The 11,506-nt window shown below is 43.2% G+C and overlaps 1 protein-coding gene across 1 annotated transcript in view; it reads right to left on the bottom strand.

The window, feature by feature from the left end:
- LIAS (lipoic acid synthetase) overlaps positions 1-11,506 on the bottom strand; it is a 12,132-nt gene extending 626 nt beyond the window's left edge. The window contains exons 1-10 of the mRNA XM_039325279.1: positions 11,313-11,506; positions 9,906-10,087; positions 8,171-8,264; positions 7,604-7,684; positions 6,099-6,255; positions 4,810-4,867; positions 3,830-3,958; positions 2,656-2,801; positions 1,469-1,539; positions 505-616 (exon numbers count right to left, since the gene is read on the bottom strand). Coding sequence (XP_039181213.1) covers positions 505-616; positions 1,469-1,539; positions 2,656-2,801; positions 3,830-3,958; positions 4,810-4,867; positions 6,099-6,255; positions 7,604-7,684; positions 8,171-8,264; positions 9,906-10,087; positions 11,313-11,384 — 1,102 coding nt within the window. The 5' untranslated portion in view covers positions 11,385-11,506. The remainder of the gene's footprint in view (positions 1-504; positions 617-1,468; positions 1,540-2,655; positions 2,802-3,829; positions 3,959-4,809; positions 4,868-6,098; positions 6,256-7,603; positions 7,685-8,170; positions 8,265-9,905; positions 10,088-11,312) is intronic.

The following is an 11,506-nucleotide window of genomic DNA, read 5'->3' as shown; positions in this document are numbered from 1 at the left end:
TTAAGCTTCTCAAATATATCCGTCATTCAGGAACATATTCTGATTTTAAAGGGCCCTTGTAACCAAGCTTGCATGTTAACAACAAATATTGCAAATGATATAGCAATTTACATCTAAATTAACCCTGGCAATTGTCTGCTGCACACTGGACATCTGAAGTCTGCAAGAGGATCTAATTAACATGGAGTGTAGCTGAAATATCAGACCTGCTTAACCAGTATGTAGAAATAAAACATAAGGCTACTTTGCTGTGGTAGATCAGGTTAGAAACCCGAAGATCTGAGTTCTAGTCCTGCCTCAAGCATGGAAGGCAGCCGGATTTCAGCCGGATTTCAGCCAGTCACATTCTCTACGCCCTGAGAAAGAGACAATGGCAAATGGCCCCCTTGAAATCCAAATACTATTTACTAGGAATCGTTTAATTAATGATCACTGAGGAATATGTCGCACTTTGCACCTTGGTCTGGACTGGGCGCCCCTGCTAATGGGAAGACTTGATCTTACCTGCTTTGTAAGAAGACCGCACGAGAGGCCCACTAGCCGTGTAATGAAATCCAAGTTTGTTTCCAACGTCCTCCCAGTATTTAAATTTCTCCGGAGTAATACATTCTTCGACCTGGGGGTGAAAAAAAAAATGACCATGTTTACAAAAGCAGATGAGTTGTGGGTAATCTGAAGCGGGATCGTTTTGTTAATTGTTTTTGCAAAAGCACTTTGATACGGATAGTTCCTGGACTTGCAAAAGTTCATTTAATGACAATCTGAATTTACAATACCTGTTTCCCCCCAAAATAAGCCCTAGCATGATTTTTGCAGGACGCTCGAAATATGAGCCCCACCCCAAAAATAAACCCCATCTAACTGAGGAAATTTCTTCTTAGTTGGAAGGGACCTTGGAGGTCATCCAACCCCCTGCTCAGGCAGGAAACCCTATACCATTTCGGACAAATGGTTGTCCATTCTCTTCTTAAAAACTTCCAGTGTTGGAGCATTCACTGCTTCTGGAGGCAGGTTGTTCCACTGGTTAATTGTTCTCACTGTCAGGAAGTTTCTCCTTAGTTCTAGGTTGCTTCTCTCCTTCATTGGTTTCCATCCATTGCTTCTTGTCCTGCCTTCAGGCACTTTGGAGAATAGCTTGACTCCCTCTTCTTTGGGGCAGCCCCTGAGATATTGGAAGACTGCTGTGATGTCACCTCTCGTCCTTCTATTAATTAAACTAGACATCCCCAATTCCAGAAATCGTTCTTTCTATGTTTTAGCCTCCAGTCCCCTAATCATCTTTGTTGCTCTTCTCTTACTCTTTCTAGAGTCTCAACCTCTTTTTTACATCGTGGCGGCCAAAAACTGGATACAATTAATATTAATTCAATTAATATTAGTCCAGATATTTTCCAACGGGTTTTAGAGTATCGTAAGCAATGAACAGCCTTACGTCTTCTAATTAGTTCTAAAAATATATATATAATACCTTTAAATGCCGTTTTGTTGGCTGCATATACTGTCCCAAGGTCAAGCAATCCACATCAGCTTCGCGTAATCCTATTTTTTGTTGTGTTTTTTAAAAAAAGACTTTTAGTAAATGACAGAACAGGATTTGGCATTTTTTCCCTATCTTTTTTTTTAACAATAATTTTATTAAAGGTTATAAATACAAGTAGCCCTTGACTTACAGCTATAACTTAGAGCGGCATTTCTGCTGTTACATGAGACATTTGTAAAGCGAGTTTTGCCCCATTCTACGACCTTTCCCCCACCGTCGTTAAGTGAATCCTTGCAATGTTAACTTAGTCCCACGGACTTTAAGTGAGTCTGCCTTCCCCCACTCTCTTTGCTTCCCAGGACACCACAACCGTCATAAAAACGGGTCAGTTGCCAAGCGTTTTGATCACCTGACCTTGGAAATGCTGCAATGGTCGTTAAGTGAGAAATATGGTCCTAAGCCACTTTTTTCAGTGCTGTTTGTAACGGTCACTAAACAAACTTTTGTAAGTCAAGGACTACCTATACCAGGGGTAGTCAACCTTGGCTCTTTTATGACTCATGGACTTCAACTCCCAGAATTCCTGAGCCAGCCATGCTGAGGGGACAGGGAGAGGTTTCCAAGCTGAGCCATGTTGGCTCAGGAATTCTGGGAGTTGAGGTCCACTAATCATGAAGGGGCCATAGTTCCCCCATGCTGGCTGAGGAATTCTGGGAGTTGAAGTCCACGAGTCATGAAGGGGCCAAGGTTGCCTACTCTGGCCTAGGCCGCTTTCTGACTCGTGGACTTCAACTCCCAGAATTCCTGAGCCTGCATGGCTCAGCTTAGAAACTTCTCCATTTCTCCTCAGCATGGCTGGCTCAGGAATTCTGGGAGTTGAAGTCCACCACTTATAAAAGAGCCAAGGTTGCCTACCCCTGGCCTAGGGCAAGATACAGGTAGACTAATACAAACTAAGGAAAATATAAGAAGTAAAGAAAAAGAAAAAAACGCAAAGGGATAGAAAAATGAAACGGAGGAAAGATGTAAAAAAAAAATAAAAATCTAAGCCTGTTTTTTTGTAATGCGAATCCCGAACACGACACAGATAAACAGGGGCGGAGTATTGATTGCACAGTTGGAACGGCCAAGTTGATTTTTCTCCACCCAGCATATCCCGTCTGCTCTCAACTTACTTTTCAGGGTGTCGTGCAGCTGTTCGTCAGTCTCCCCCAGGCCCAGCATGATCGACGTTTTGGAAATCACATCAGGCTGAACTTTCTTAGCGTGCTTCAAAACGCAAAGGGATTGCTCAAAATTGGCCCGGGGGTCCCGAACCTGTCTGCAAGAAAGAAAGAAAAAAAAGGAATCAACCTTTTTTTTTTAGCCTGACACAGATAAACTTCTGGATGGATCTTAGGTTTGCTGCCCTGCTGGCTAAGTTTTATCCCTGCTCTAAAACAGAAAAACTTTTGAGAATAGTGTTTCTCAAGCTGGGAACGTTCAGATGGGTGGACTTCAACTCCCAGAATTCCCCAGTCGCCCTGGGATTGGTTACCAGGAGAGGTGGCTACCAACTTGGTCGGCTTCAACAAAAAGTTGGACGAATTCGTGGAATCGATGGCTCTTAGGACAGACAATGAAAGCTATCTGTCAGGAGGCTGATGGCTTCCTTGTGTACAGAGTCCTCGACTTACAACAGTAAGTCGGTCAACGGGGTCCGATCCAGCTTCTGCTTTTACGACGGCCAGGTTGCCCCACCAAAGTGTCCCTCCGAAAGTTAATAATGTCTGGTCAAACATAGTCTGCTCTTTATAAAATCCATCCATGTTTAATATCTTTGCCGTCTCTCACTTGCCTTTGTGAATGTGACCACCGGTTAAATCGATGCCCTGATTTGCCATCTCTTGCCTGGATTTTAAGTTCCCTTCAGAATTTAGAATATCTTTATAGGTCCCTATTTTATCGAGACTGACTAGATTGGGATGTACGAATGCTTCCGCTGTTGAGAGCCATCCTGGAATTTTCAAATAGATTTCACGTTTTATTTTTTCCCCATTTTAATAGTGCATTACTAATCCAGTGGTTTTGGAAGTATTTATGTATTTTACTTTTTTCCCCATACCATAAAAAAAGCATGCCAACCAAGCTGCAGGTCCTGTCCCTCCAACTACAGCAATCTTTTATTTCTAAGAGTTATCCGTTTTTTAGCACTGACGCTTGATAATATAAAACCCATTCTGGCAAGCCAAAACCTCCATTTCCTTTGGCTTCTTGCAACATTTTCAATTTAATTCCAGCTTTCTTGCGCCACCAAACTGTCCCTGCGAACGAGGGCATTTTCCCGGCTGAAAGATCACCTTTCATCACCTCTGCAATTCGGGAACGGTCTCCACGTTGTGGGCGTAGACATCCAATCCAGATGAAACCACTTTCTCCACCGCTTTGAGGTCTCCTCGGAAGTCAGGGGTTAAGCATTCCACGAGAATTTGGGGATTCCTGCAAAAGACGAAGATGTTCACACGGGCACAAAGAAGGCTGCTTCGGGCAATCTCGAAGTTTCGCACCCAATGTATCCACAATTACCCCTTTACCTTTGTTTTTTTGTTATTAAAAGTTTTACAAATTACAATATAAACCCACCCATTCCCTCCCTCCCCCACTGCCCAGAGCTGATTACAGGGTAACAAATAAACATACTCTAGCTAACATAAACCAACTAAACTATCAATCAAAACCATAATACACTTTAACTCCTTCCAAAACAAATATTAACAAATTAAGACAAAAATAATAATACCATTAATACTATTAATAATTATCTAAAATCTATTCAAAAGCAAGATAATACTTTTCAATCTCATATTTCTTCTGAATATAATCAATCCATCTTCTCCAAACCATAATATATCTTTCTTGTGAATGATCCTTCAAATAGGTGGAGATTTTCGCCATTTCTGCTAAATTAGACATTTTAAGTATCCATTCTTCCAAAGTAGGCAATAAGTTTTTCTTCCAATATTGCCCCACCAATAATCTTGCAGCAGTTATGAAGTTCAACATCAAATTAGTTTCTTTAACATCCAAATCTACAATAATACCCAACAAAAATAATTGCGGAGTAAACTTTATCTTTTTCTTAAAAATCTTTTGAATATTCCACCAAATCTTAATCCAAAAAGCTTTAATATCTTTACAAGTCCACCAAATATGAAAATAAGTTGCATCTAAATTTCCACATCTCCAACATTTGGGCTGTAATTTCGGATACATGTGGGACAACTTTTGGGGATCCAAATGCCATCTATAAAACATTTTATAAAAATTTTCTCTTAAATTTTCTGCTTTACCTTTTTTTTAAGTGTGAGACAGTCTTTGCGAAGTGTTCGGCTCCTCCATCAGGAAGATCTGCAAAGATTAATGCTCGAGTTATTTCACACACAGGACACATACAGGGAGTCCTCTACTTACGACTGCGATGGAGCCCCAAATTTTCTGTTGTTCGTGGAGACACTTCTTAAGTGAGATTTGCCCCATTTTACGACCTTTTTTGCTTCAGTTCTTAAGTGAATCACTGCCATTGCTAAGTTAGTAACACAGTTGTTAAGCTTCCCCCCTTGAACTTCACTTGTTAGAAGGTCGCAAAAGGGGATCACACACAACCCCTGGGACACAGCAACCGTCCTAAATATGAACCGGTTGCCGAGCGTCTGAATCTTGATCACGTGACCGGGGGGGATGCTTCAAAGGCCGTAACTGTGAAAAACGGTCGTCAGTCACTTTTTTCATTGTCGTCCTAACTTTGAACGGCCACTGAATGAACTGTTGTAAGTTGAGGACTGCCTGTACAGATTTTAGGCAGATCTGAGGTATTTGGGCATACAAGAGTAATTTGTGCAATCTGTTGTGATTCTTCACCAGCCTGTCTGAGTCTGTTAGTAACACACCCGGCAGCTGAGTCTGAGGAATCAGAGGAGGAGGAGGGGCCTGGAGTGACATCAGAGTCAGAGGAAGGCTCTGAGGAACTCCAAGACTTACAGTTGAATGAGGAGCCTGGCCCCTCTACTCGCGCTCAGGCTGAGACACAGCTGTGCTGGGAGCCAGAGTTGGACAGTGCTGAAGAACAGCTGGGAGATATCCAGGATGCACGAATGCACAGGCAAGAGAAGCGAGTAGGACAGAGGGATGCAATGGGGCAGCTCCAAAGGCAAAGGAGAAGGCATTAGGAAGCCACGCCTTGGCTGCATAATAAAAGGGAAGGTGTGGGAAGTGCTGGTTGCCAAAGGCAGCCGTTCGTGTTGAGGAATCGAGTTTCCGTGAACTGTATTTTGTTTGCCTTGGACATGGACTCAGGTCTGTGAATAATAAAAGGGGATTGGTTTTTTCCTGCGGTTCCAGCCTGCTTGTTGGAAGAGGGGTTTCTCCTTGTGAGCTCAACAAGGACTCTCGTAGGATGGGACAGAACACAAGTGACCCACTTAATAACAGTGGCAAGAAAGGTCGTAAAATGGGACAAAAATTCTCTTTAACAATTGTCTCACTTGGCCACACAAATCTTGGGCTCCATTGTGGGTCCTAAGTCAAGGACTACCAGTATGATATTGTTGTGTTTCCTCGCAGGTCAAGGGATACAACTTACCATCCCGGTCCACGGAGGTCAACACAACATAATCAAGTCCCCATTCGGCAATTGCTTCGGCGGTGTTAGTCGGCTCCTCGGGGTCCAACGGAGGAGGACTTCTCGACGTCTTTACGGAGCAGAAGCGACAGCCTCTCGTACAGGTGTCCCCCATTAACTAATTTTTTTTTAAAAGAGAGCGAGGTTTTGGTTTTTTTCCTTCCGAAAAACGATCTGAGTCATCTGCATCTCAAACGGCAATCAACAAAATACGTCCACACCAGATGGCATCAAGAGCAGAGATATTAGATCTCTGACTTCAACGATGGGAATGAAGCAAAGATAAGGTGCTTAACAACTGTAGCTGTAAAATGGACAACATTCACTGAACAGGCAAAATTCGCTTAAGAACTGTATCTGAGGGGCTGCCACAAAGAAGAGGGGGGGGGTCAACCTAGTCTCCAAAGCACCAGAGGGAAGGACCAGAAACAATGGTTGGAAACTGATCAAGGAGAGAAGCAACCTGGAATTAAGGAGAAACTTTCTGACAGTGAGGACAATTAACCGGTGGAACAGCTTGCCTCCAGAAGTTGTGGGTGCTCCATCACTGGCGGCTTTGAAGAAGAGATTGGACAATCACCCGTCTGAGATGGTATAGGTTCTCCTGCTTGAGCAGGGGGCTGGACAAGGTCCCTTCTAGCGCTATTCCTATTCTATTCTATTCTATTCTATTCTATTCTATTCTATTCTATTCTATTCTATTCTGTGACTGTCCTGTTCTATTCTGTTCTTATTCCATTCCACATTCTATTCTATTCTATTCCAGTGGTTCTCCACCTGTGGGTCGGGACCCCATTTGGGGTCGAACGACCATTTCACGGGGGTCACCAAACAACGCAGTCCGCCATTTTTTCCCCCTTTTCTTTGGCCACGCCCCTGGCACCCGGTGATGTATAAGTGGTTGGGGGTCACCACAACATGGGGAACTGTATTATGGGGTCGCGGCATTAGAAGGGTTGAGAACCACTGTTCTATTCTATTCTCTATTCTACTCTATTCTATTTCTATCTTCTATTTCTATGTTCTATTCGTATTCCATTCTATTCTATTCTTCTATTCCTATCTTATTCTATTCTATTCTATTCTTCTATTTCTATCTTCTATTTCTATCTTCTTATTCTATTCTATTCTATTCTATTCTATTTCTATCTTCTATTCCTATTCTATCCTATTCTTCTATTCCTATCTTTCTATTCTATTCTATTCTACTCTACTCTACTCTACTCTACTCTACTCTACTCTATTCTGTGTCGCTTATTAAGCAGGAAATGTACAGGGTTCCCTGCCTGAGCAAGGGGTTGGACTAGAAGACCTTCAGCGTCCCTTCTCACTCCATTATTTTTGTACAGAAATGTTGGACTCAATTTGGTTGTACGCTGAGGACCATCTGTACTACACTAGACAAGACCTGGAGCAAGTGGACGTCCTGTTCTGAATGGATCTTCAGAGCCCGAGGATGAACTTACCATGATGGTGGCTGTAGCAGTTGCATATTCTCCTCCTCCCCAACATTCCCCAATGTTGGGACACCTGGCCTCCTCACACACCTATCATTAAGGACAGCAGGATTAGCAGGAGCTAAGGAGCATTGTTTCTTCCGAAAAGTTAACCTTCTAGTTCTCAGTATTTCTCCCACGCAGCTATATGAGCTTTCTCTCCCCTATGTCTGGGTTTTCTAGCTGGGCCATGAAAACCACCAAGCTCAGAGAAGACCAAGGGGCAAAGAATCCTCTTTCTTCTCCTCCCCTGCTCCTTCTCCCCTTGGCAAATCCTACTTTACCCTTCTAGCACTGATGATGTTACCTAGTTGGGTAATGAAACGTCTGCAAGAAAACCACCAAGCTCAGAGAGCAGCAAGGACCCCACAGTCCTTTTCTCCTCCTCCTCCTCCTCCTCCTCCTCCTCTTCCTCCTCCTCCTCCTTCTCTTCCTCCTCCTCCTCTCCACAAATTCCATTCCCCTCTGGCACTGATGATGTTACCTAGTCAGGTAATGAAACGTCTGCAAGAAAACCACCCAGCTCAGAGAGCATACCGTATGTAGGTTTAAGCTGCGCAATGTGTTCTTCAGTTTATTGTAATTTTTTCCAATCGGGATCTCCGTTTTCAACCAGGGAGGAAGGCGTAACCTAAAAATAAAAGCTTGATTTAGTTCGCCAAGTTGGAAGTTGATCAAGGAGAGAAGCAACCTGGAATTAAGGAGAAACTTCCTGACAGTGAGGACAATTAACCAGTGGAACAGCTGGCCTCCAGAAATCGTAGGCGCTCCATCACTGGAGATTTTTAAGAAGAGACTGGACAGTCACTTGTCTGAGATGGTGTAGGTTCTCCTGCTTGAGCAGGGGGCTGGACTAGAAGACCTCCAAGGTCCCTTCCAACTCTATTCAGTTGCCAAGTGTCTCTATGGTGATCACATGACCATGGGGGTGCTGCAACAGTCCTAGTCATTTTTCCTCAGTGATGTTGTAACTTCAAACAGTCGCTAAATGACACTAAATGTTGTAAAGCTGAGAATGACCTGACATGCCTTTTAGAGAGATTCCATTTTATATTAAGTAAACAAAGCACCAATGAACAGATAGGATATCATTCAAATAAGGAAGATTTTAGTTCATTCTGCTAAAACAGAGGTGGGGAATGACGGCCCCTTTAAGACTTGTGGACTTCTTTTTTTATTATTTTTTTAAGATATGAGAAATGTAAAAGTGTCGGGATGGCCTGTCTTGAGGAAAAAGACTGAAATACTGTAATGAAAATCTTAACCAGTAAGAATATTTTAAATATTGTGGGGAAAACAAATTTAAATAAGAATTTTAAACCGGATCTATGACAAGGCAATCAAGATGATCAGTTAGAAAAGAAGCTTTATATCAAAGTGGTTGATAAATATGCATCAATATGATAAATCTTCAGAGTCAGTTAAACCTACAATACAATGGAAATTAATTGAATAGAAGAATAAAATACAAACGGTGAGAGTCAGGAAGAGATAACATAAAAGAAGTAAGATAAACCATATAGGCAAAAATAGCTGGGTCTGAGAAAGTAAGAAGAGAAGCCATAAAAATATATATGAAATGGCTAGCCAGGAAAAGACAGATTGGAGAATAGGAAAATAAGCTGAATAAGATAAGAAGAAAGGCACACTGAACTGAAAAGCAATTTGTTTAAAATGGGGACATAAATATCTACTGAGTTTAAAATAATTTAAATGTCTAATTTTTCTTATTCTTATTGTACATGTGAATATGATTTAATATGTTATCAGGAAATGTGTATAGGTGGTTGGAAAGAGTGTAACCTCATACTACCTCCGCCAATGGGGAAAGAGGAGGGATGTAGTGGCCGGTGATAGGGATGAATAAAAGGAGGAGATATTTTGGGTTAAAACTTTGGAGAGAACCAAGCTTATTGCAATGAACGAAACAAAAGGCCTTCACTGTGTCTTGGCTGGTTATTGGTCAGGCGAGCGTGCCTCTGGTCACAAAGGAAAGCAGCCAGGAGCACATAACATGGTTATTATTTGCAGAAATGTTAGAAAAATGTCTATATTTAACTGTTATTTATCCAAATAATAAGAATTGCGTTAATTCAAGGATGGCAAAAGAGAACATTTTTGGAAGAACAGAACATCAAGCAAAGCTATTATGGGGACCATAGAATTAGAGAAACTTATTGTTATTGTTTTTTTAAATATAAACCGAGACAACACGATGTTTACCGAACATTAAGGTGATTTACAACAAACGAGAGTGAATCTTTCTTCATACCTTTCTCCTTTTTGGCGCTTTAAATTGCCTTTGTATTCTGCCCATTTGGTTTTGTCGGAAAGTTCCCCAGAGGTAAAATCTTTCAAATCAGGACCCTCTTGAAACAAAAGTCCCATCTGGGCTTCCAGCAACGAATTTGAACTCGACATTCTCAGCTGGTGATGCCAACAGTTTCCAAACACCTGGTGGGGGAAAAAACAAATGTCATCCCTTCGCAAAGGTGATACAGCACTTTTAAAAACCATACTGTAGCTTTAAGAAGAAAAGCTTTAAAAGCTTCACTCAAATAATTAGAATTGATCACGTTCCTAGTCATACCGAAATACTTCTTTTTTTGTCCCTAGCAGCGTGTCGGTGAAGTATGTGTAGTCCTCAATTTACAACAGTTCGTTCAGTGGCTGTTCGAAATGAAAAAAAAAGTGACTTGTGGCCGTTTCTCACAGTTAACGACCTTTGGAGCATCCTCATGAGACTGGTTCACACTTATGACGGTTGCAGCATCCCTGTGGTCACGTGATCAGAACTTGCACGCTTGGCAACTGACTCACATTTATGACGGTCGCAGTGTCCCCCGATTTGTATTTATGACTGTTGCAGCGTCCTGGGGGGGTCATGTGATCCCCTTTGGTGAAGCCAAGCCAATGGGGAAGCGAGACTCATGTTACTCACTTAACGACCGTGGCAGGAAAGGTCATAAAATGGGGCAAAGCTCAGTTAACAGCTGTCTTGCTTAGCAAGGGCCACTTTAGGCTCAGTCGTGGTCATAAAGGGAGGATTACCTGCAGAGGCTGTGTTTACAAAGCATGCTGAGCCAAAGTTTGTAAACCATGGTTTAAATAAAACCAACCCTCCATGGCTGATAAATCAAATTAAGCCACCAATAAGCCACTGAGCACGCCTACCTACCTACCCAGTTGAGAAGAAGGGTATACTGGGGTTACAAGATAGTCCTCGTCCTTGCAACGGTCGTAAGTTTGAAAAAGGATCCCAAGTCAGTTTTTTTCAGTACTGTTTGTAAATGTAAACGGTCACTAAACGAACGGTTGTCGTCAAAGACTACCTGGACTGGCACCTCCTCCACAATCCCTTCCAACCAGAAGGGAATCCCACCAACCCTGGTGACCTCCACAGCCTGGATCTCCATGGACCTGACCCATCTTTAGGTTTGCCAATGCATGTTTTGGATTTTTCCTGCCCTGGGATCTCCTGGTGGCGCTCCATCCACCTGAAACCCAGATTAGATCCCGTTGCGCTTTCCAGATCAGCCCAGATCGCCTCCTCGCTGCCGGCTTTCCACCAAGGGCCACCGGACGGCCCTTCCTACCTCGCAGGGACGTTGTGCGGCCAAGGTTACCGGGGCAGCAGCCGCGAAATGGGGGAAAGGAGACAAACAAAGCGGCCTCTCACCGGTTTGCCACCAGCCACCAGCCTCCTCGGGGCGAGGGCAAGGCAGGGGAGTCCGCGACCGAGCAGCGACATGGCGGGTCTCCTCTCCGCCCGGCCGCTGCCCCACCGTCTCCGGGCCGAAGTCCCTCGATGGGCCACCTCGGCGCTCGGCTACGTTTCCCTTTTCCGCCCGGCGCTCGACTGATCGCGCCTGC

This window comes from Crotalus tigris, unplaced genomic scaffold (assembly GCF_016545835.1).
Source record: "Crotalus tigris isolate CLP2741 ecotype Arizona unplaced genomic scaffold, ASM1654583v1 scf7180000024321.1087588, whole genome shotgun sequence".
NCBI classification, from domain to species: Eukaryota; Metazoa; Chordata; class Lepidosauria; order Squamata; family Viperidae; genus Crotalus; species Crotalus tigris.
The sequence above is the reverse complement of the archived record's forward strand: the minus strand, read 5'-3'. Positions and strand labels throughout refer to the sequence as shown.